The sequence below is a fragment of the Moschus berezovskii genome, chromosome 19 (assembly GCF_049115385.1).
Source record: "Moschus berezovskii isolate FMDL1 chromosome 19, NW_MosBer_1.0, whole genome shotgun sequence".
NCBI lineage: Eukaryota > Metazoa > Chordata > Mammalia > Artiodactyla > Moschidae > Moschus > Moschus berezovskii.
Window position 1 is genome coordinate 57,046,514 of NC_142478.1, and position 25,211 is coordinate 57,071,724.

Here is a 25,211-nt window from a genome sequence, read left to right on the forward strand (position 1 = left end):
AACATCCTGTGAGTGGGGCAGCAGGTAGGGCATCAGCACAGGTGTGCTAAACAAACCGTGACTTTCTCTTTCAGGGCTGTTTCGCCGCCGCTTCAGAAGTGTTAAAGCACTTGAAGGAGAGATTCCCACCTAATAGTCAGCATGCCCAGGTAACCTGCCTTTTGTGTGTCATTAATTTATTTTTGAAAAGACCATTTATTTGTACTGTATTATTGTCAAAATAGAATACTGTAGCGTCTCCCCTTGCTTCCTTTCCATGACGTCTGGTCAGCATAGGAGACTCTGTAAGATATGTTCAAGGTTGAGAAATAAACTCTGAAAAGAGATTAAAGTAGGATATTTTTTTCATTCCTGTCTTCATGGTTTTAAATGAATATTCCTTATATCTGTAATCGATTATCCTTTGGTAGATCAAGAATTAGGTCTCCATTTTGTTACTCTGTCTTCTACTTGGCAGCTCCAGGTGCCAGCCTTTTGGGCAGATGTTGTATCCAGAGGGAATGAGCTTTATAAAGCAGTCCTAGGCTCTCTGTTCCTTGTTGCACTGATATCCATCTCTGATGGAGCCAAGAAAATCTATTACAAGGGTCCTCTTTCTATTCCTTCCCTTATCCAGTTTAGCCTTCAGATGATTAGGGAATTTGAAATTATAAGAGACCATGGACTGAGGATCTCCTACTGTTGGTCCCTAGAAGAAGGCTGCCATTCACGTGGGTTGTTGGCCCCACCTCACTAAGTATGGTGTGGATGCCCATCTGCTTATAAGCTGTGCTTAGATGTCATTGCTGCTTTCAGCAGACTGTGAGGTAAATTCAAAGTACCCAGACAGAAAGGCGGTGAGCAAACTAAATAGAAGTTTAGCACCCAAGGGTGCTGTAGGGGAAAAGGAATTAAGCGTGGTTCTGTGGTAGCGCTCATGGTTACTATTCTAGCCACTTTTAAAGAAGGTGCACAGTAAAGAAAAAGACAATTTAACTCACATTCTACAAAATACATCTATATAGGGCTGATAAATAGATGAAAATACTCAACCTGGCTATTGACCAAGGGAAATACAAATGAAAAAACAGTGAGATATTTCATACCCATCAGATTGGCCAGAAGTAAAATATCTGACACCACTGATTGTTGGTGAGTGTGTGAAGCAATAAGATATCATACAGTGCCAGTGGGGAGTGTAAACCGGTGTGACCCATTTAAAGAACAAATGGGCGCTGTGTTAAGGAGAAGGTGCATATATCCTACAGCCCAGCCTTTCTGCTGCTTGCTGTGCACCCAGGATAAGTATCGCGCCCAGGTGATGTAGGAGACTGTCTGCTGCACTGTTCAGAAAAGTAAGACATTGGAACTACCACCGACACAAGAATAGATGAGTTGTCACGTTTCCATACAACTGGAAACTATTCACCAGTGAAAAGAAATCAATTAGAACTACTTGTATTAACATGCATAAGCACCCCCCGAATAATGTTGAGCTCAAAAGCAAGTTGTCAAAGAATGCATACAGTATGATTCTGTTTATTTATACAAAGTTTAAAAAAATGTAAGATCATACTATATATTGTTTCAGGATAAGCAGATATTTTGTAAAAGTATAAAAACATGAATGGGAATGATAACAAATCAAATGTTTCCTTTGAAAAGAGAGAGGAGAATGGAATTTTCAAAGGACCTCAACGTGTAACAGTATCTCAAGCAAATAAAGCAAAATGTTGTGATTTGACAAAGTTGATGGTTCCCACACATGTGTTTATTTAGTGCTTTTCTTTAAATACTTGAAATTAAAAAAAATTTTTTTTAAGTCTAAAAAAAATGTGTGTGAATTGCAAGGATATTTGCTAAGCGAGCCAAAATACTTTTGTTTCTATTGAATAATGAGGTGAACATCTCATTCTGTTTTTAATTGTTGTTTTTTTTTTCTCATTAGTTATGGATGCTGTGTGATCAAAAAATACAGTTTGACAGAGCAATGAATGATGGCAAATATCATTTAGCTGATTCGCTTGTTACGGGAATCACAGCTCTTAATAGCATAGAGGGTGTATATAGGTAAGAAATTTTGAAAACTCCTCAACCCCAGAATGAAATAATTCTCAAATGGCTTTATTCTTATTAGTTTTGTCCATGAATTAATTTATTAACTTTGGCCTAGGAAAAAAAAATTTTTTTCTGTTTATTGCCTATTTATTGCAGGCCATTAGAAAATCCAAATAAGCAAAATGGAGAAAGTTAAGTTATTCAGAGATAATCACTAACATGCTATCTCTAATTCCAGATTTTTTTCTTGTGTGCGTGTATATATGTGTGTGTGTGTTCACATATGTGCTCACAGAGACACACATACAATTTTTTGTTTCTCTTTTAACACAAATTATATCAGTTGCAATTATTCCCCTTGAGAGGTTTACATTCTAACTGAGGAAACAGCAATTCTAACCCTGAAGCTGACTCTACTTACAACCCTCACAAAACAGTGACATAACCGTTCACGTCCATTTTCTTTCTGTGTCAGAAAAGCAGTTGTCCTGCAGGCTCAGAACCAAATGTCAGAGGCACACAAGCTTCTACAGAAATTGTTGATTCATTGTCAGAGAACCAGGAATACGGAAATGGTGATCAGGTAAGGGAGGGCTTTGGTTCGTGTCCCCCAGGAGGTACTTGTGCTGGTTATCCTCACACGTGCCTTCCTCTTTGTGGGCAGTGTCCTGCTGTCTGTGGCGGAGCTGTACTGGCGATCTTCCTCCCCGACCATCGCACTGCCCGTGCTCCTGCAGGCCCTGGCTCTCTCCAAGGAGTACCGGTTGCAGCATTTGGCCTCCGAAACGGTGCTGAACTTGGCTTTTGCCCAGGTAAACCGATTGCTGTTCGTATAGCACATGTTAGTACTCGAGAACTGGTGAGTCTGTTACTACTCTTTGGTTTTGAAAAGGATTCTGGTGAGCTTTTTTGCTTCTCATTATTGAAATCTGGGTATGGAGTCTCACTGTGCAAGCCTTCCATGGAAGTCTGGAGTTGTGAACTTGGTGACAATCTGACGCCTCCCAGTGGCACTGGCTTTACAGAGCTGTGTGTTTACAAAGGAGGATGAGCCTCTTCACTGAGGATATTGCATGGTATTAATGACTTAGCTGGCCCAGAGCTGTGCTCGATTTAACAAGAGAACAGATAAGGAAATAAGGAAGTCATGTGTTCAGTGAAATGGTTTGAAAATTAAATTGCATTTTGCGTTTGTTTTCCGTCTCCCCCTGTAGAATGTAAAGACCATGAGAGAAGGGACTGTTTCTTCCCTGGTATATCAACCTGGTAGCATCCACATATTGTTGTTGCTTAGTCGCTAAGTCGTGTCAGACTCTTTTGTGACCCCATGGACTATAGCGCACCAGGCTTCTCTGTCCATAGAATTTCCCAGGCAAGAATACTAGAGTAGGTTGCCGTTTCCTTCTGTAGGGGATCTTCCCGACCCAGGGATTAAACCTGCATCTCCTGCATTGGCAAGTGGATTCTTACCCACTCCGCCACCAGGGAAAGTGAAAGTGAAAGCTGCTCAATCGTGTCCGACTCTTTGCAACCGCATGGACTATATAGTCCATGGAATCCTCCAGGCCAGAATACTGGAGTGAGTAGCCTTCCCCTTCTCCAGGGAAATCTTCCCAGCCCAGGGATTGAACCCAGGTCTCCCACACTGCAGGTGGATTCTTTACCAGCTGAGCCACAAGGGAAGCCCAAGAACACTGGAGTAGGTAGCCTTTCCCTTCTCCAGAGGATCTTCCCAACCCAGGAATTGAACCACGGTCTCTTGCATTGCAGGAAGATTCTTTCCCAACTGAGCTATGAGGGAATCCCGGCCACCGGGGAAGTCCTCCCTTATACAGCTACTTCAGCCTTTTTGAATCATCAATTAAAAGATTTTTGTAAAGACAGAAACCTTTCTATAGTATAAATAACTACTCCCGCCTTTATCTATTGTAGTCTTAAATCAGATGGTCATGCATTCTGTTCTCTAAGAGTGTGGTACACATTAAAGATAGTACATGTTAGGGAGAAAGTAAGCCAGACATTGCAGTTCAGGAGAGAAGAGCCAGAAATGAAGCCCTTCCTGTAGTGGGTGTGGGTGTGGGTGTGTATAGCACCATGATGTTTCTTTTTCAGCTCATCCTTGGAATCCCAGAACAGGCCTTAAGTCTTCTCCATATGGCCATCGAGCCCATCTTGGCTGATGGGGCTGTTCTGGACAAAGGCCGGGCCTTGTTCTTGGTGGCCAAGTGCCAGGTGGCTTCAGCAGCTTCTTGTGAGCCACTGAAGAAAGCAGAAGGTAGGAAACCATACAAAGATTTTTAGGCAATACTGTTATAGAAAACTTGTAAAGTTTTGAGTGTTCACAAATACACGTGAAAATTTCATGCAGCATTTAAAGTCCCTTCCCTTGCGTGCTTGCATGAAGGTTGAAGGCAAGTGAATTGCTATTCTAACCCTGCAGAACTAGATGCCAGGCTGGAAAGCAGGACTAAAGACCTAGTTTTGTTTTTTTTTTTTTCCTTAAAGAGTAGAATGTAAAAGTTTCCGGTACATGTTAAATCAATAAAAATAGATATGAAGTTCTGAAAACTACATGTGAAGCATTGAGTTAAAAATGTGTGGTATTCTCCCCATTTTCCAACAGCTCTGGAGGCCGCCATTGAGAACCTCAACGAAGCCAAGAACTATTTTGCAAAGGTCGACTGCAAAGAGCAAATCAGAGACGTCGTCTACTTCCAGGCCAGACTCTACCACACCCTGGGGAAGACTCAGGAGAGGAACCGCTGTGCGATGCTCTTCCGGCAGCTGCATCAGGACCTGCCCTTTCACGGGGTGCCCTTGATAAATCTTCTCTAGTGAGAACACCCCCGCTGGATGCCTGTGCAGAGTATAAGATTTTGGACTCATTCATACTCCCTCCCTCCACATAAATGATGTCTGTCTTACCAGTAAACTGCATTCTGATTAGTCTTGTCTTATTTTGTTGCTAAAATAAACACATTTGTTTTCCCTCTTCTTTATTTTGAAAAGATAGAAAGGATACTGACTTTTTCTTAATAAATGCCTGGTTTATTGCTAAATTAGTGCCAAGTGTTAAAGATTATATTCTCTCCGGGCAAAACTGCCAATATCTTATTAGAAATCATGCACACTCTCCACCACTGTGTAAAATTCATCTCGCATCTGTGCTCAGACAAGAGCTCTTGTGGGTATTGGTAGACCTCTCAAGGGGGTTGAGGCCGGCTTTTCAGAGACTTGAGTTTTCCTTCGAAGCTGCCCTGCTTTGTTCTGCTGGACTGCTGCTCGTGGTGGGCCTGTGTGTGGTGGGCAAGCACACGTCAGTCCCTGACTGGAGATTAGGACAGAAGAGGTCTTTTTATGGGTGTTTGGACCCATGGCAAGAAGCATATTTCAGTCACTTTCTGGGTGTTGACTGTCTCATCTCTTCTGCATGAGTATGTTTTTTCTTTTACTTAACTAAGTAAATGAGGGGTGAGATAAGGAATTCATCATGAATAAGGTGATTATAAGTTGAGAAAGGATCTGAAGCTCAGAGGTGTGTGGGTGCTATCACTCAAATATGCACTGTATCTTATTTACATATCTCAACCCTGCAATTAAGCAGAAGCCGGTTGTCCTGTTTGAATTTGTCCTCAGCAATTCACAGAAAAATCCCTGTGTTTCAAATCCAAAACAGCAACAGGAACCAACCGAATCCTGCAACTTCTATCATTGGCTCTTTCTCTGTTAAATTTAAACCTTCCGATGGGAAACAATTTACCCCCGGAGCTCTTTGAAACAGTGTAAAACAACTCCCACTCATGAGGGTGCGATTGTTCACCAGCCAAAGACAGCTGCTGTGAAAATAAAAGACTCAGTGTGGATAGACACACTAATTGGTATGTTTATGTTTAAAAATATTAAAATTATTTGAAAGGTTATATATGTAGACAGTAAAACTTAAATATTGTTGGAGGCTGTGTAGTAAAATGTAATTCTTCCTCCCAGGAAGTAACCACTATTATCAGTTTCTATTCTTCCCATGTATTCTCTCATCCAATATCATTTTTGGTCATTGTACTTAAGCTCCTTCCAATCTAAGAAGGGATCTTTCTGCCCTTAGTGTACGAAAGTCCAAGAGGTGGGGTGACAAAAACCAGACATCATTACACCTGACCAGGACCAGCTACGTAAACTGTGAGGCCCAGAATAAAAAATATCAGGCCTATATTTTAAGCAGAGCATTAAACCAGTTACGGGCCCTTCTAAACACAGAGCCCTGTTTGACTGCACAGTTGGCACCCCTGTGAAGTCTCCTGCCTGACCCTGTTCTCAGCTTGCTGCATGTTCACCCTGCCAGGCCTGCATCCAAAGCTAATAAAAAGAGTCTGCGGCTCCCGGCCGTCTATGACAGATTGGCTGACTGGAGCCAGGCTTCTTCAGGAAGGAATAGTAGGTTAAATGGAAATTTGGAAACATCAGAGTGACCCCCAAACTCATAACTGTCTGGGTTACAGCTAATTAGTTTTTTTTTTTTTTCACGGTGAAGCATTTGGGAATGAAGAATCAGAACAGTATAATTGCAGGAGGTTTAATGTAGAGGTATAAGACTCAGTGATTTGCATGGATGGACCTGGAGATTGTCATGCTGAATGAAGTAAATCAGAGAAGAAATATTGTATGACATCCCTTATATGCCAATCTAAAAAGAAATGATGCAAATGAAATTTACAAAACAGAAACAGACTCACAGTCTTAAAGAATGAACTTCTGGTTGTCCAGGGGAAGAATGGGGAAAAGGGATAGTGAGTATGGGATTGATGTGTACACACTGCTATTTTTAAAATGGATAACAAACAAGGACCTACTGTATAGGGCAGGGAACCCTGCTTAATGTTATGTGGGAGCCTGGATCGGAGGGGAGTTTGGGGGAGAATGGATACATATATATGTATGACTGAGTCCCTGCGTTGCCCACCTGAAACTATCACAATGTTGTTAATCAGCTATAGTCCAATATAAAAGAAAAAGAATCAATGATTTGGTTAAAGGAAGAAGATGTTGAAGAGGAGAAAACTAAAAGTAAATAGCCAATGGGCATTTGGGTTTCTACCAGAGACCTGAGGATAGATCCTCAAAGGGAAAGAGAGGAGTGGGGTCATGACCCATGCCAGGGGCTTGGCACGGTGTGAACTCTCCCTGGCAGGTTTGCTATTGTGTTTTCAGTCCTGGGGCAGGTGAGAACAAACAGTTTGACACTTACAGAGTGTTGTTATTTTCATTGACTAAGAATACAGTCTTCACAACTGTCTTAAGAGGTAGGCAATAATAATAACCCCATTTAACAGATGTAGAAACTGAGGCATGAAGAGGTTAAGTCACTCACCACCCAAACCCATAACAGCTAGTAGGTTGCAGGGCTGGGAACCTTGCTATTGTGTTACCCTACAGCTGTCTGCCCCAGACTTTTGAAAAGTACTTTACTGTTTGGGATAACATTCTGTCTGTTGAATACATAATTGATCAAATCAGTTGTAATTTATCTAGTACCCAGTATAGGCCAGATGCTGAGCTAAGTACTTTCACACATACCATTTCTAATGCCTGTGAGCCAAAAACCATTTTACAGGTGAGGAAACTGAGGCCCAGAGACTTGACCTGACTCAGCCCCCTCACTAGGGAAGGCCAGTAAGGATTCAGTGCCGGTGTGATAAGGTTCTCATTCCTTCTCTTCTCATCAGGATGCCTTTGTGCTCATCTGTGTGTGTGCATGCTAAGTCGCCTCAGTTGTGTCTGACTCTTTGCAATCTACTCGACTGCAGCTGGCCAGGCTCCTTTGTCCACGGGATTTTCCAGGCAAGAATACTGGAGTGAGTTGCCGTGCCCTCCTCCAGGGGATCTTCCCGATCCAGGGATCAAACCTGCATCTCTTGTCTCCTGCGTTGGCAGTTAGGTTCTTTACCGCTAGCGCCACCTGGGGGGCCCTGTGCTCATCTGGGTACCTTGAATACTACTAGTTCAGAGTGTTTCATATTTTGTCATTTTTGGATGGTCAGGCTAATTATCTTCTTTCTCAAAATACATAGAAGGCAAATGAACTTCATCTATGCTCCTACTGATGACTTCCCCTTTTATACTGTTGTTTATGTTTGGGACTAACATTAATTAATCTCACTGCCTGTTGAAGAAAACCAAGAAACTTCTCAGGGTCCTCTTCCTTCCTTCCTTTCTCTCTCTTTTTCTGTCATGCATGTGGGATGTAGGATCTTAATTCCCCCACCAGGATCGAACCTATGCTTTCTGCATTGGAAGCCTGGCGTTTTAACCACTGGACCACCAGGGAAGGCCCCCCACCCCTCACCAGTGTCTTTTCTTGTTGTTGTTAGTCCCAGGATTTTTCTACTGTCTTATTGAATGGGAGAGAATTCAACAAATAAGGTACATTGGTGCGGTTAATTCTGCTGTCTCTATCTGGATGTTCAAGGTTTCGGAGGTGGAACATTCCAGTGGACAACGTGAGTAGAACACAGAACAGTTCAGAAAGGAAAAGACAAAGTCTTGGCTGGAGTTTGATGCCTTCCTAGTGGGCGAGATAATTTTAAAGTCTTGCTTTTCATCCCCTCCCTTGTACTGTCCAAGTTTTCTTAAAAATAAGATTCAGATGCTTTGTTTACTTATTTTCTTGGCAATCTGTGTTGTCAAGACAACAAGAGCTGTTTGCCTAGAAGAGGTTTCTCTGGTGTTCTTGGAGAAGAAAACTCAAAAAGCAAAGCCAATTCTTAATTTCATATCTTTTAAGAAGAAAACGGTTCCCTTGAGTGGGATGACTCCTATCATAAGAGCGGCTGAATGTTAGTGAAAGGCAATTGTGTTTGCTCAGCTCTGTTCTAATTCACTTTAATAAGCATAGCACCTAACTGATGGGGTTTTTAGTTCTGTGCTAAATATACTAATAGTACCTTTGAGCACTTTAGTGCCAGGCACTGAGTTATTATCTTTTATTTTGGAGAAAAAATAGTTATGTAACATTATGTTTCAGGTGTACAACATTATGATTTGACGTCTGTGTGCATTCCACAGTAATCACCACCAAAAGTATAGTCATCAGCATACATGTGATTCCTTTTACTCAGTTCGCCCACCCCCAACCCTCTCCCCCTTGGGTAACCACCAGTGTGTTCTCTGTATCTATGAGTTTTGCTTTGTTTTATTTGTTTTCCTGTTTTTTAGATTTCATATATGAGTGAAATCATATAGTGTCGAAACTTTCACCTTCTGACTTATTTCGCTTAACATAATACCCTCCTAGTATCTTCCAGCTATGTTGTTGAAAATGGCAAGATTTCATTCATTTTATATAAGTAGTATTCTATTGTGTTTAAATATTACATATCTTCTTTATCCATTTATCCATCAATGGACCCTACACACAACATCGTATCTAAACCTCAAGCCAAGCCTCTTGAGTTAGATTTAATATCCCCATTTGACAGCTGATGAACCCAAAGTCACTCATCCAAGGCTCAGTTCAGTTCAGTCACTCAGTCGTGTCTGACTCTTTGTGACCCCATGGACTGCAGCACACCAGACCTCCCTGTCCATCACCAACTCCTGGAGTTTACCCAAACTCATGTCCATTGAGTCGGTGATACCATCCAACCATCTCATCTTCTGTTGTCCCTTTCTCCTCCAGCCTTCAATCTTTCCCAGCATCAGGGTCTTTTCAAATGAGTCAGTTCTTCGCATCAGAAAGCTGATAACTAGTGAAGCTGCGATTTCAGTTAGGTCTGACTGACTCCACAGTCACTGCTTTCAACCACAATATTCACAGTAAGCAAATGTTTCATTGTGGTATCTACCTGTACTCTGGGAATGTATAGGTCTACTGGCAAGTCAGAAGGCAGGAGTGAAAAGTAAAGACTAAAGAAGACACAGTGGGAACTTCCCTGGTGGTTCAGTGGCTAAGACCCTGTGCTCCCAAGGCAGGGGGCCGGAGTTCAATGCCTGGTCAGGGAACTAGATCTCACATGCCACAACTAAATATCCCAAGTGCTGCAAATCAGACCTGGTGCAGCCAAATAACTAAATAAATATATAAAAAAAAAAGAAGACACAGTTGCTGAGCATCAAGTAAGTGGGCCAGTCCTTGCTGTAGGAGCTAAGAAAGGGGAGAAGTCAAGGAGGGCCTGGGTCACAGCATTTCAGGAAATTATTCCAGACAGAAGTGGGTCTTTGGTTTGAATTTAGATTTGAATGGACATACGTTTCTCATATAACTAGCTTCTTACTTTACATAGCTGTCCCTGATGGCTCAGCAGTAAAGAATCCGCCGGCAATGTGGGAGAACTGGGTTCGATGCCTGGGTTGGGAAGATCCCTGGAGGAGGGCATGGCAACCCACTCCAGAATTCTTGCCTGGAGAATTTCCATGGACAGAGGAGCCTGATGGGCTACAGTTCATGGGGTTGCATTGAGTTGAGTTGCAACCTTGGGGTTGCAGAGTCAGACATGACTGAGCGACTACCACACACAGAGATATATCTGTGTTTGCCTGTATTAGCTCCAGTGTTCTACTAAAATACAGACACTTGAGTAACACAATGTAAACACAGAATTGCATATTTTAACAAGCAACAGGGAAAGATCAATATTTATTTTGGTTTCTTCAAAGCAGGAGTTGCTAGACTATTGCCCAGGGGCTGAATCTGCCATGCCACCTATTTTTATATGTTCCTCTAGCTAACAATGGTTTATACATTTTTAAATAGTTGAAGAAAAATCAAAACAATTATATTTTGTGACATTGAGAATTAAATGAGATTCAATTTTCAGTGTTCGTAAATAAAGTTTTATTCAAACACAGCCATGTCCGTTCGCTTACTTTTGTCTATGGCTGCCAGAATGTTAGAGTTGGGTAGTAACAAAAGAGACCATAGAGTCTGCAAAGCCTAAAATATTTACTACATGGTCCTTTACAGAAAAAGTTTGCTGACCCCTGCCATTGAGTCAGACATGTTCAAAATGCTCCCCATCAAACCCCAAAATATATATATTTTTCAGACAATAGAAAAATATAGAAAAATACAGAACCATGCATCTGCCATTCAGAATTGACTGTTAATTAATTTTGCCATATGCTTCAAATTCATTTATAAGTAAAAGGCATGACACCTTACAAGGGCTCTCCTGGTGACTCAGCTGGTAAAGAATATACCTGCAATGCAGGAGACCTGGGTTTGATCCCTGGGTTGGGAGAATCCCCTGGAGAAGTGATAGGCTACCCACTCCAGTATTCTTGGGCTTCCCTGGTGACTCAGCTGGTAAAGAATTCGCCTGCAATGCAGAAGACCTGTGTTGGAACCCTGGGTTGGAAAGATCCCCTGGAAAAGGGAACAGCTACCCACTCCAGTATTCTGGCCTGGGTCGCAAAGTCAGACAGGACTGAGTGACTTTCACTTTCACATGACACTTTACAACATTTCTTATGCTTCCCATGTCTATTCTCTATCCTTGCTTCTTTATCTTAGTGGCAAACTGTCATTTGCACGCATCCCCTCCTTTTTTTTTTTTTTTGCTTTTATTCATTTATTTAATTTATTTTAATTGGAGGATAATTACTTTACAAAAGTGTGAGGGTTTTTGCCATATATCAACATGAATCGGCCATGGGTATACATATGTTCCCTCCCCTTTGCCTTTTAAAACACTTGTATGAAAAAATAAAACAAGGAAAAAACCACTTGTATGTAGGGAACAACAGACTGTGTTCTGCAACCTGCTCTTTTACTCAGCATTTTGTTTTGAGCTCTCCCCCTTCTGTACAAATAGATATGAGGCAGTCAGTCGAACTATTGCATCATATCCCATCAAGTGACTATAACACGTTTCATTGATCCATTCTCCCGATAAACATTTAGGACAGTTGTTCCCAGGTTTTTGTTCTTACCAACGAACGCTGGCATGTTGAATAACACCAGAACGGGCGGTCATCTTAGTAGAACGCTCTGAATTGCTTGTGAGCGCTTCTGCTGCGTGAAAATGCCTAAGGCACTAAACTGAAAGGGACATCGAACCTTTAATTTGGACCTTAACTCAGGACTGAGTTTTGCAACCATCCAAGGACAGGCGGCGTCACCCCCTTGTGAGGTCTTAAGCCCCTCCCCGGAGTGCTGTCACCCAGCGGGGAGACTAAACACTCTCCAAGGGTTCCAGCGAAGTCAGGCGCCAAAGGGGTAAAATGTTTGGGAAGAATAGGATGTATGTCACAAAACGCATCTCAAGTAGTCTTTGGGAAAGCCAGAACTTCATTGGGTTTCCTGTAGTTCGGTACATCCAGGTGGAGTGGCGGTGGGAAAGGAACACACTCCCCAGCCTTTAGGGCGGGCCCCGAGCAGCGGTCTCTGGGGACGCGGGGGCGGAAGGGGGTGCCCCGAACGAGTGGTGACCCGAAATCCAGGCCACATCCACCGCCGGGCGCCTGGGGCAGGGGTAGCAGCCGGGGACGTGAGCCGAGCCTCGAGGCGGGGCCGCGGGTGACTCGCAGGCTCGGGGAAGTTTCCGTGGCTCAGCCGCCGCCCCGCAGTAACCGCGTTTGACTCAATGAAGCGAGCGCAGCCGGCACGTCCGGCCTGCGCGAAGTGCCGCGGTCGCGGCGGGGAGAAGCCGGGCAGGTGACGCCGCAGGCGGAGGCAAAGTTGCAGCGCCGTCTCCCGCGCTCCGGCAGGTCTCTGCCCTCCTCGCGGGTCCGCAACCTTTCCCGACCCCGCTCCAGGCCCTGCCTCACTTCCCTCTCCCCCGCCTCCTCCCCTATCTTCTCCCTGCCCTCAGCCTCGCCGCTACTTTCATCTCAGGCTCCCGCCTCCCTCCCCTCCTCGGCGCGCGGCCGAGCCCTCGGGGGCGCGCGGCGGGCGCGGGTGGCTCAGCGCCGGGGTTTCCAGAGGCCGCAGCCAATCTCCGCGCAGCCCGCGGCCGCGTCGCGCCTGAGCCGGGACCCGCCGGCTCCTCCCTCCCCGCCCCCCGAGCGCCCGTCAGGGCCGCGGAGAGCAGCGCGCGGCCGCGCCGAGCCGAGCGGAGCCGAGCGGGGGACGCAGAGCGCGGGAGGCGGCGGCGGCGGCAGCGTGGAGCCCAGGTGAGCCGGCTGGAGCTGGGCCGCGGGCGGGGGACGCGGCCGCCGCAGCCCCGGCGGGCGCCCTCGCCCTCTCAGGGTGCGGGACCACGGCCCGGATTGCAGACAAAGCCCTGAGGCCGACCCCGGGTTCCCGACGCCGAGGGGACCCCACGTGCGCCGCCCCACGCCCCGCCACGTGGGGACGCGGCCCCCGGCGCCCCTTCCCCCGCGTCTTCGGGGCGCAGGGGGCCTGGGGGTGGCCGCCTCGGCTGGGCCGCGCCCGCCCCGGGGTGGCAGGGGCGGTCCCGGAGTTTGCAACCGTTGTCACCGGAGGTCGGGGCAGTTAAGGATCTCGGAGGCGGCCTAGGCCCACCCCCTCGCGTTTGACAGGTGGCGAAAGCCGGGGCGCGCAGGCGAGGAGAGGGCTGACAGACTTTGAGCGGCCCATCCCCGCGCCCCTCTTGTCTCGGGAGGGTGCACACCGGCGCCGCGGTGGGTTGGACACCTGGCGGCGGGACCCTGGACGGCTGCTGTGGGACCGGGGGCCCCTCAGCCTCCTCTGTGGGCCCTCTCTGCCCCCGCCCCCTTCTCTCAGCCGGAACCTCACGGGCTTGGTCTTTTTTTGACCTAAATTCACCTCGGGGCCGCTGCATTCTGTGAACGCGGGGAGGTGCCTTCGCCGGTACCCTCCACCTGACTCTCGGGGACGCGGGGATGCTGGGCCCGGTCCCCGCTCAGCTTTGGTCTCGGTGCCTGGGCTGCCCGCCGCCCGCCCCCCCGCACCCGGCGCCGGGTTCCAGCCTTGCGCTTTTCCTGGCTTCCCCACCCCCTGTGCTGCCCAGTTTGGGAAGCGGGGTGTTTTCACAGCTCTGCCAGCGGCCCTGCTGCTCTCACTCGGCGCTGAGGAGGTGGCGCCGAAGCCCCTCCTATCTCCTTGCTAAGGTTGGGGCAGAGGGATGATGCTTGCGGGGCTGGGGATCTCGGTGCCCGCAGTTAAGAGGGGCACGCTGGCCCGGGGTGGGTCGTGCAGTGCCCTCCTCCTTAGGGGCAACTTTTACCTTCCTCAGTCTGGAAGTTCCCACAGCCCTAGAGATAGAAACTTTTGTGCGTTAGAGCTTTGCTGTCATTTACCACCCCCCTCAGGTGGCTCTGCCCCCAGGGGAGAGAGAAGTAGATAGCTGTGTCCCCATAGAGTCCCTTGTTCCTAGGGGGAGGCAGCGGCAGCAACACGGGGAGGGTTTTTCGGGAATTACCGCCCCCCCCCCGCTCCCCCCCACCAGAGCGCCTCACAAAAGCATTCAACTTAAGAACAAACTGTGCATGCTATACAAAGTGCAGCTTCCTGGTGGGTCCTAGAACTTCTTTCCGGACCGCGGGTCCTAACCCTTCCTGTATAGAGAGCAGCAGCCTTTTGTAGGGAGAGCGCACAGCCTGTTTGTGTGATAAAAAGTAATGCCCATCATTTGATGGGCCCCTAACTTGGATAATAATAATAGTGTTCATAACCAGCATTTATGGAGTTCTTACTATGTGTTAGATGGGCTTTCCAGTTGGCTCAGTAGTAAAGAATCTGCCTGCCAAAGCAGGTTCGATCCCTGGGTTGGGAGGATCCCCTGGAGGAGGAAATGGCAACCTGCTCCAGTATTCTTGCCTGGAAAATTCCATGGGCTACGGTCCATGGGGTCACAAAGGGTCAGACATGACTGACTGAGAGCATGTGTTACATACTCTACTGTGTGTTGTAGGCATTATCCCCTATTGCCTACCAAAATCTTGTAGGGTGGGGATTTTTATCTCCATTGTAGTAGAGATGAGGAAACTGAGGCTAAAAACAATCCTGCAGTTTTCTAGGAGTTAGCCCGTTTTATAGAAAGGCTCAGGGAGGCTAAGTAACTTGCCCAGGGTCACACAGCCAACCCAGGTTGTGGTCCTAAAGCCTGTGCACTTTACCACCTGTTCCAGAACAGAGGCCTTTGCAAGGCTGCCCTGGGCTTCTTGAGGAGCCCAGAAATGTTTGCTAAAACAGCCTGAGGTGCCACGGTGGTGATGTTGATCGACTTGGGCTTGTGTTTGTTTCTAGGTTGTTAGTGGGCTGGTAGACAAGTATATTCACTAATAACTATGCAGTGAAGTGAAAATGAAAGTTGCTCAGTCGTGTCCGACTCTTTGCGACCCCATGGACTGTACAGTCCATGGAATTCTCCAGGCCAGAATACTGGAGTGGGTAGCCTTTCCCTTCTCCAGGGGATCTTCCCAACTCAAGGATCGAACTCAGGTCTCCTGCATTGCAGGTGGATTCTTTACCAGCTGAGCTACAAGGGAAGTAGTTCTCATCAAAGGTGTTTCCACCTTCCTGGTGAGCATCTGGAGAAGTGTGGGGGTGACTTTTGGTTGTCAAAATGAAGCTGAGCACTCCTGACTTCTGGTAGGCAGAAGCTGGGGATGCCAAATATCCTGCAGGCTGGCCAGATTCACAGCAGGCATGAAGAATTGCCCTGCCCTAAATGGCTAAGAGTGCTCCTGCTGAGAAATACCAGGAGGAATAAGTGCTGTGGGAATGAGGAAGCAGAGGGCAGTGGGGGTTCTGGAGAAATCCCTTCTGGCAGGTGTGAATACAGGAGGCTTCCTGAAGGAGGTGTCATTCATGCTGAACTTTGAAGGATGGGCTGAAAAGTGGAGATTGGATAGGAGGAATGGAGGGGAGTAGGATGGAATGACCTAGCAGAGGGAACTTTCTGGAGTAACCTGGAATCCCCTTCTTGAGAACTGCATCCCAGATGGGCTGGTTGGTGGGGAAGTGCCTCTCTCAGGAGGAAGGGATGGGCGGGTGGGGCAGGCCAAGCCTGTTTTCAAGGCTTTTTGGCTGAGATTTTAACGTGGGCCACAGAGTCACCCTGATAGCATCATGGACCCATTTCATGGATGGGCTTGGAGACGCTGAGTAGCTCGTTCAGGATCATGGTGGTTGTGGGAAGCATATGGTTCTCGTTTCCTGATGCCGGGGATTTCGGGCAAATGCTATTTCAGATTTTCCTTTGGGTCAGAGGGCCTTGTTTTGCTATTTTGCACAGATGTTTTGCTTTTCCCGGTAGCTCCTCCCCTTTGGACTGGGCCAGATAACCCAGATGTGGGCTTCACTGGCTCCATGGTGCTGCAGCGGCCTTCAGCCTCACTTCTGTGCCTTCTTAACTGGAAAGTTGAGGAAATCGCCATTTCCCTTTTGGAACTGAGTTTTCTCCCTTCAGGCTGTGCTTGTTGTATACTGACCTGTTAGGAATATAGGACCTATTGTGTCTGGCTTTCATTGAACATAATATTTTCAAGGTTGACCCTTGTTATAGAATATATCAGTGCTTCCTTTCTATGACTGAATAATCTGTATGGATACACCATATTTTGTTTATCCATTCATCTGTTGACTAACACTTGTATTGTTTCTGCCATAAGAGCTTCTTCTTTTCTTTTTAAAATTTTAATTAATTTACTTATTTTTGGCTGCGCTGGGTCCTCATTGCTGCACTTGGGCTTTCTCTTGTTGTGGTGAGCAGGGGCTACTCTCTAGTTGGGGTGTGTGGGCTTCTCACTGCTGTGGCTTCTCTTATTGTGGAGCTTGGGCTCAAGAGCTCCAGCTCAGTAGTTGTGGCTTAGTTGCCCTGTGGCATGTAGAGTCTTCCTGGATCATTGGTAGGTGGATTCCCATCCACTGGACCACCAGGGAAGCCCCATAAGAGCTTCTTAAAGCCTTTGTACTTTCTTAAGCTTCTTAAACTTCTTTGTACCTTCCTTTGCCTCCACAGCCCCCAACTAATAAACTTCTGGGTACAAGACATTACTTCGTCACTCTATTTGCAGGGAGAAATTGATGGAAGAAAGTTTCTCCAAAATCAACTGGAGATCAGCTTCCTGGAACAAGGAAACTCCCTTACTTTTCAAAACTCTCTCACTTCACCTTCTTATCTCCAGTCTAAGTCCATCACTTCCCAGGTCAGCTCATAGTGTGATTTTCAGGGAGAGCCTGGATTTTATTCAGTTTCATTCATTTCAGTCATGATTTGTTAAATGCAGGTTCCTGTGTGATTTTATTGGTATATATATTGTGAGATCCTTTTCCAGGTAAGGAAATCCACAGAGTAGAGAAAGCCTCACCAGACAGATGGTGCTGGCACCCTGTGGCCAGGCATGGAGTCAGCTCAGGTCCTGATAGCTTTTCCAGGAAAGCCCACCAAGAACATTGAAATGGAGTGGTGTGATCAATGAGGTGGGAGGAAGCCCAGAGAATTCCAGCCCCTCAACCCCTCCTATATGATGGCTGGAAAAAGTGGAGTGCAGAGAAGGGAGAACGCAGTCTTTTTAGAGAGAGCATTGCTTATGGGCCATGTTGTATGCTGGGCACTGTTCTAGAAGATTGACTCTACAGCTACCCTCTAGGTAGGTTGCTGCAGCTCCATTTTACAGATGAGAAAATCAAGGCCCAAGTCCCTGAGATCTGTATAGTTTCCTGACATACCTTCTCATCCTGAGCGCGCGTGTCTCCCTTGGCCTCCTTATGCTGCCAAATGATGCCCATGTTCTCATGGAGTGGATTCCACCTTCCCCAGGAGATTATGGTGTGGAAATGATTTCCAAATGGTTGTGCTCTCAAAAAAAAAAAAAAAGATTTTGAATGGTTACTTTTTCTTCTTTCTTCCCTGATTGGATCCCTTCCTTGATAAAACCAAAATGAAGAGCAAAAAGGAGCACTGTTTGACTTCACAGGAAAGACCTCTGGCATTCCCTGCTGTGGGATGCTCGTGACCAAAACGGGGAAGGAATTATTTTAGCTGCCAGTGTTTTCAGTTTCAGTCATGTGTGTAGTGTTGCTGCTGAATTTTTCTCCTCAATTATGAAACATTTTAAGGATAGAGAAAAAAGTGGATAGAGGAAAAAAAATTTCGTTGTTGACTGGCTCATGGTTTTGGAAGGCTGGAAGGAGGCCCAGGGTCAGAGACGAGGCAGAGCAGAGTGCTGGTCATCTTTCACTGAACCCACACTTTTGGGAGGGGCTGGTGACAAGCTCCATCCTGGGAACCAAGGAACGCTGGGACTTGATCCTTGTCCCTAAGGAGCGTCTGAGTGAGCGGTCTGGAACTGTTGAGAATCAGTTTGGAAAAAATGAACAATTCTAGCATTTTTCCGTTTTGAAAAGGAAAGAAGAAAGAAAATGGGAAGAGTCTGTTGTGCCCCTACCCTCCTCACCCCCAGAGCGCTGCTGAGCAACTATTTTTATGTTGTCCCTTTTTATCCCTGTTGGCTTCTGTAAATAGTTGAGAGATGGCGGTTGCAGAGATAAAAATGCTAATTCGAACCTGGAGAGGAGACATTGATAGTCCCCCAAGGAAATGGGGAGGGAGGCCAAGGTCTTGCCCCTCTGCCGCTCCTGCTTGGGCATGGGGTGGGAAGTGAGCGGGAGGGGCGGTGGGTAAGGCGTACAGTGGGAGGTGCCTGAGATAAGCTTCTGTTGGAGAAGTTTAAATGGGGAACCAGTGGTTTGGTCGGGGGGCAGGGTGTGGAGGAAAGGACACCTCCCTTGTGATTTTTTAAAACCACTTCGGGATTTTGCCATTAAGGCCTCTGGCAGAGATTTTATTTAAATTTTTTTCCCAGACAATTCTACTGCCCTCTGGGTCCAAGTGTAGGGGACAAGATTGGACCCCCAGAGCCAGCTTCCAGCCCTTCTTTGCCCCTGGATGGGTGGGGCTGCTTTGTGTTGGAAGCTGGGAAGGGAGGAAGCTAGATTTAGCATCACCTCCAAACAGCAGGGAAGAGGAAGGGAGAAGGGCTGTGGGTGGGCGAGGCCCGGATGCCTATAGATTCCCAGTCGGCCCCCTCCCTCTGATTTGTCAAGCTGCAGAATGTTGGAGTCAAGTCTTTTTCTTTTCATTACAAATTGAAATTTCAGTTGTTTCCCACTTCTTCCTTGTTGTTGTCGTCTTTTTGGGACCCCGTGAACTGCTGGACTTCTTCCTTAGGTTCAGTGAAAGGACTGGGAGGGATTCAGTGGGAGAAGAGGAAGTAAGAGGATTCCTACCTCACTTTTCTAAATACCCCAACATCCACACCCACACTCACCCATTCATTCATGCTCTTCAAGGCAAGAACCATCTGCACACACCTGGCCTTAGGTACCTGGCATGAGATGGGGGATGCTCTCTGTCTCTGCGATTCTTCATTGTTGACCTAACAGTAGCTGTCTAGGAACTCTTAAGACAGTGGAGGTTCTTACTCTGCCAGCATCCAGGGCAGAAGGGGACACTGCAGGGGTCGGGGTGATACCCTGGCCTATCCTGAGACCTGCTGGGATGCCTTGGAGAGGTCATCTCACCTCCCTGGGTCTCAGCCACTACTTTTGGAGCCCTAGTGTGTTGATTATGAAAGCTGTGAGAGTGTGTGTAAAATTCTTGACACAAGGATGCGAAATTACAGGCACACTCTGCTTTTAATTTTGTAAAAAGTGATGCATATGGATAAGAATTAGAAGGGAAGATGGAAAGAGTTAAATTAGCTTGGTGTGATTAGAAAAAAACTTAATATAAATTAAAGGGGCTTGAACTTGATAGCCACTGAAGTGCTTTCTTGGCAACAGCTTCTATTTAGGGAGCATTTGCTGTGTGCAGGGACCTGTGTGATGGTAGGTGATGTAGGCATTGTTATCCTCAAGGTCACCAACTAAGGGGAAGGGCTGTGCCCTTGATCACAATTGCTCCCCCCTCTCTGGGAGCCTTTGATTTCACACCTGTACTTTCCCAAATCACTGTGTGATTTGGTACAAGTTACTCAGATTCTTTGTTTCAGGTTTCCTTATTGGTGAGATAAGCATGATAATAGTACCTAACTCATAAGGTTGTGATGGTTAAATGAGATGATACATGTACTGTGTATCACAGTGTAGTGCCTGCCACTCAGCCAGCACTAAAGACTAGTTATCACTCTTATTGCATCTACAACTACTATGGCTGCTGCTATAGTGATGTCATTAAAAAAATTTTTTTTAATTGGAAGAAAATTGCTTTACAGTGTTGTGTTGGTATCTGCTAACAACCACATGAATCAGCCCTAATTCTGTATATGTCCCCTCCCTCTTGAGTCTCCCTCCCCTCCCCGCTTCCCACCCCTCTAGGCCATCACAGAGTGGCAGGCTGAGCTCCCTCTGTTATATGTCAGTGCTACTTTCTCAACTTGTTGATTCTTGTGTTAAAAATACTAGTCAGTTTCTTCCCTTCATTCCATCCTGTTGATAAGCCCTTTCCTTCCCTGTTAAAATTAAAAAAAACTTAAAAGCAATTTGAAAATGCTGGTGTCTGCCAAACTGTCAATGTGAAGGCTGTCAGGGGTTTCAGCTGCTTGGCAGTTTGGCCTCGTTGGGATCCTTAAAGTGTGTTGGGATCCTTAAAGTGTAGGGAACTGAACATCTGTCAGAGAGCTTAGTGGAGAAGCTTTTCTGTCAGTCAACTCTGTATCATTTGTCTGTTAGGACTTTTGGTTGTAAATGTCAGAAAACCAACTGCAAACTAGCTTATGCAGTAAATGGGAGTTTATTGGCTCATGTAGTTTAAAAACTCCTGGGGATACATGGGCTTCAGGCAGGGCTGGATCCAGGTGCCCACACAATGTCTCCAACTTTAATTCTTTTCTGTCTCTCTCCTCTCTCTCTCAGCTTCGTTCTACTGAAGGGTTCTCTCAAGCGCCTGGTAATTGTAGAAGTACATCTTCATTGCTCTGTATTCCACAGAAAGAGACATTCTTAATACTTCCACAAAATCCTAAAATAAGACTTTAGTAGACTGACTTGGGTCACACATCCACTCTTGGAAACAATCACTTGAATAGAGCAGTCGATGCCCAGTTGACCAGACTTGAGTCATAGTGGAACCGCTAAAGCTGACAGCACGGCCAGCTCCATGGAGTCCCCTTTGACACAGAAGGATCAGTTCCAGACGTGAATCAGGCTGCTGTTATCATACTAAAGGAACTTGGATGGATTCAAGGCCAGCTAAAGAAAGCGTCTGACCTTCTGAGTGGTCTTGGGATGAATAAAATAAACAGTGACCTCTGGCCAGTATTTATTGAGTGTTGGCAGTGTTCTAGAAAGTTCTAGGTCCTGGAGTCCAATAAACAAGAAAGGGAAAGGCAACGCTCTCACAAGTTAAGTCACACTGACAATCTCTGTGCCCATGCACATCTTCCTGAGCACTGTAAGACACCGCACCTTCACATTCTCGCTTCTCACACAGGTTGGAGTGTCAGGGAGCCAGAGGAATGGGCTTAGATATCCCTCTTTGTTAGAGATTTTGGCTCAGCCTAGACTTCCTTCTAGACACAATATGTGGACATTGCAAGGCTGTACCTGTCATTTTTAGCCCCTTTCTGAAAAACTCAACCAGTTTTAGCCCTGCTTGGAACCACTGCATAACTTTGGACAAATCAATAAATCTGTCTGAGCCTTCCTTTTCTCATTGGTGAAATGAAATTGTTGGAATAGGTGATCACTGATGCGTGCCCAGTACATCTCAGAGTAGGGCCTGTAGGGGTGAGATAGGTGATGAGAGGTGGAAAAGGAGGATGTGTAACATGGCACTCAGCCTGTCTTTGGCGTTGGGAAGCCAAGGGGGAGCGGTGAGGACTGTGGCATGCAAGCCAGTGAGTCTCTTGTCCAAAGCTACAGGGAGTTGTTGCCGGGAAAGAATTCAGGCCCAGTGCTATCAGTGTTCAGTTTTTCAAGAGACTGGACATTTTGATTTTTTATCTGAAATCTCCTGGCTCTGAAATGTTGGCATCTCACTCAGATAGTTTTAAACACAGTGTAGGCCAAGCAAAATACATTGGGTGGCCAACCATTACACGAGAGGGACTTTTGGCTCCAGGGACTGTGATGGGGATGGAGTCTGTTCACTCCAAAGCAAGCACTATGGTCCAGTGGTTAGGACTCTGTGCTCACTAGCCAGGGCCCTGGTTCAATCCCTGGTTATGGAACTAAGGTCCTGCAAGCTGCGCAGCGCAGCCAAAAATAAATAAATTATAGATTAAAGAAAGAAAAAAAAAAAGCCAGCACCATCCCTCATGTCCTCTGTCAAGGAAGGACCCTTGTCTCTGGGGGAAACAATCAGTTTCAATGCGTCCAAACTAAAGACTACACAAGGAGAGACAGTTTTAAGACTCTGTGTCACTGAGTCTGATAAAGACTGCTTGGCTGGGCCAAGGTCCAGAATCTGGAATATTCCAGCCGATGTCAAGTCTCAGCATTGCATCAGCTGCTACAGCCGAGCCTCCCAGGTCTCCCACTTAAGTTTTGGTAGACACCCTCTGCATTGTGGCCTCTGGGGCAGCAGGCTTGTGTGGTTGGGTGGGGCGCTGTGTTAGTTTGCTAGGATTGCCATGCCAGTGTACCACAAACTGGGCAGCTTCAACGACAGAAATGCATTATCTCACAGTCCTGGAGGCTGGAAGTCCAAGAGGCCAGAAGTTCCAGAGGCTGAAAGTCTCAGAGGCCGGAAGTCCCAGATGGAGGTGTTGTAGGGCTGGTTCTTCCCAGGGCCGTGAAGGAGAATCTGTTCCTTGTCTCTCTCTGATGTCTGGTGACTGTTGGCAGTCTTGAGCATTCCTTGACTTGTAGGTGCAGGATCAGTCTCTACCTTCACATTCTCATGATGTTCTCCATGTTGAGTGTGTCTGTCCAGATTTCCCCCTTTTCTTAAGGACACCAGTCATATTGCATTAGGATTCTGGCATATCTTTTTTAGGGGATACAATTCCATTACCCATAACAGGTGCCAAGTGGGGCCTCTGTGGCTTTGCCTGGGCCACCCCTCCTGCTCCCATCAGCTTCTGACAAAGTTCTTGTGCTCTGGCCCCTCCAGCTGCCCACTGTCCCCCGACCCCATTCAGTTCCAGGGATCTTCTTTCTGTTCCCTCCCCTCTGCCACCTCTTTCCTGGTGCAGGGCTTTCTCAGAAGCTCTTTCCTCTTCCTGGAACAAGTTGCTGCCCCCTTAGTACCAATTCACCTTGTTGGTCTCAGCCTAACTGCCCCAAGTGAGTTGACCCAGACCCTCCCACTCAGACTGCCCTCCTCTCTGGGTCCCTGTGTTATTCTCTTTGATATTATCCTGGTTTTCTCCTCCAGTTTGTGCTTATAGAGTCACTTGTGTGCCTGTTTTTCAGAAATTACATTTATTCTGTTTATCTGGCACATAGTAGGTCCCTAGTAGTTACTTGTTGAAGGAAGGAATGGATGAATGAATTTCCTTTTGGACTTCCCTAGGCCTCAGTTTCCCCAGGTGAGAGAGGATGTGGCTGGCCAAGCATGTTATCCCAGGGAGGACATCGTCTCTGGCCTTAGCAGCATCTGCACAGCTATTTTGGGCCCTTCTGTTGTCCCGGGGTGTCTGCTGGGACCTCAGGGGAGCCTGCAGAGGACCCTGTGTCATGGGTCAGGGCATATCCCTGGCTCGCTCGCTGGCTACTTGCTGTGTTGAGGCTCCTGCGGTGGTGGCTTGGCACTTGGTAAGCAGGGCAGGTTGGAAACTGCCCCCAGGAAACAGGAGTGTGTTTCCTGGAGGCCCGTGCACTTGGCTTCCTGGCAGATGAAGGAGCATTCCCTTCATCCTGGCCTGGAGCCTGGTCCATCTGCTCCAGGAAGGTTCTGGTCCTCTGTTTGAGCCACCTGTGACAGGGGAGGGAAGGGAGGGAGTGGTTGCCAGCCAAGGGCGGTAGGGAGGCTTCAGGGCCTGGGGAAGGACCCATGGATTGGGCAGGAGGCTCGAGGAGGGGACTTTTGGAATTTTCTCAAACCTCAGCTCCCCCCCACCCTCAAGATCGAATGCTTAGCTGTCCCTCTCTTACAGAGGGCCTGTGAGGATTAAATGATAACCTAGACAGAGCCTTAACCATGATTGGTAAAGAAGTGCTCAGTTGGATGTAGCTGTTACAATGCAAACCATTGTCTTTTGTGTGATTTCTCCCCCACCCCGCCCCGCCAGTGTTGGTAACTTTTATCAGCTCCTTTAAAGGCTGTGACCTCAGAGGATATGTGACCTTAAAGCCAATCAGACTCCGGCTTAGACTCTATGGGGTCAGTGGTGCTGAATGGCCAAGACCTTGCCTGCCAGGCCTCGCTGCAGACCCAGTGAGTGGCCTTCAGGTGGCCTTGAGGCACTGAGGTTGGTGTCTCTTTCTTGAGACCTGGACACACCTGCCCCTCCAGCACAGAGGTCCCCTCTTCCATCCCAACTGCTGCCCCTGCTCCAGCAGGTGCATTTTTTCCCCTTCCTTTCCCCTCCTCAGGCCTCAAGAGCCAAGGCACAGGCCAGACACTAGCTTGTCATGGAGACTGATTAAAAGCAGCTTTGCCAGGAGTGGATGGCTTGGTGTCCTTGGCCTGGAGTGGCAATCGATAAGCAATTGTTTTCCCGTTGGCAAGAAAAAAAAATTCTCCATTAACTTTCTCAGGTGCTGCCAGACTAGTTTTCTTTTCAGGAACTCTGCAGCCCTGTCAGAAGTGGCCCTGGGAAGGAGGACAGGTCTGTGGTGGGGAGGCAGGCCCTCAATGCCAAGGCTACAGAACACACACAGGAGGAAGAACATTCTGGAACACAGCCTGGCAGGTCATGGACATTCAATAGGTTTTTGTTGAAAGAGGAGGTTTTTGAGCACTTTAAGCATGCACCAGACATGAATATTGAGTTATTAGCTCAGTTAATCCTCATGACTCTTGGGTGAGTACCCATTTTATAGATAAGAAAACCGAGGCTGCAACCCCAGGCAGTCAAACTTCAGGGGCTCTGCTTTTCCACTCCTGGGAAATAAGGATGATAAAAAGGATATGTGAAGTAACAGCAGCTGGGACTGTGGAGAACATTGAACTTAGGTTGTGTTCTTTCACTGAAGAGAAAGCCAAGACAGGGGAACCATTTAATGATTTTTTTCTCAGATACAGCCAGAGTGGGACAGAGGGTTAGGAGACAGGGTCAATTGTTCCCTCCTCCAACTGCTCCTGCAGTCAGGCCTGATCATCCTAATTCCTCTTGTGGTCACAGTTAACTTTCTTTTAAAAATT

The 25,211-nt window shown here is 46.9% G+C and overlaps 2 protein-coding genes across 6 annotated transcripts in view; both read left to right on the top strand.

Annotated features, from left to right (window-relative positions):
* ANAPC5 (anaphase promoting complex subunit 5) overlaps nucleotides 1-5,096 on the top strand; it is a 33,444-nt gene extending 28,348 nt beyond the window's left edge. Inside the window, exons 12-17 of one of the 2 annotated variants that reach the window (XM_055405059.2) lie at nucleotides 75-149; nucleotides 1,928-2,049; nucleotides 2,513-2,620; nucleotides 2,702-2,849; nucleotides 4,150-4,312; nucleotides 4,661-5,096. In XM_055405059.2, coding sequence (XP_055261034.1) covers nucleotides 75-149; nucleotides 1,928-2,049; nucleotides 2,513-2,620; nucleotides 2,702-2,849; nucleotides 4,150-4,312; nucleotides 4,661-4,872 — 828 coding nt within the window. In that variant the 3' untranslated portion in view covers nucleotides 4,873-5,096. The remainder of the gene's footprint in view (nucleotides 1-74; nucleotides 150-1,927; nucleotides 2,050-2,512; nucleotides 2,621-2,701; nucleotides 2,850-4,149; nucleotides 4,313-4,660) is intronic. The other variant, XM_088828163.1, reaches the window with a different exon arrangement.
* A 7,824-nt stretch (nucleotides 5,097-12,920) lies between these two features.
* Nucleotides 12,921-25,211, top strand: part of CAMKK2 (calcium/calmodulin dependent protein kinase kinase 2) — a 53,449-nt gene continuing 41,158 nt past the window's right edge. The window contains exon 1 of one of the 4 annotated variants that reach the window (XM_055404438.2): nucleotides 12,921-13,143. The gene's annotated coding sequence lies outside the window, so the exon portion shown is untranslated. The remainder of the gene's footprint in view (nucleotides 13,144-25,211) is intronic. The other 3 variants (XM_055404440.2, XM_055404437.2, XM_055404439.2) reach the window with 3 other exon arrangements.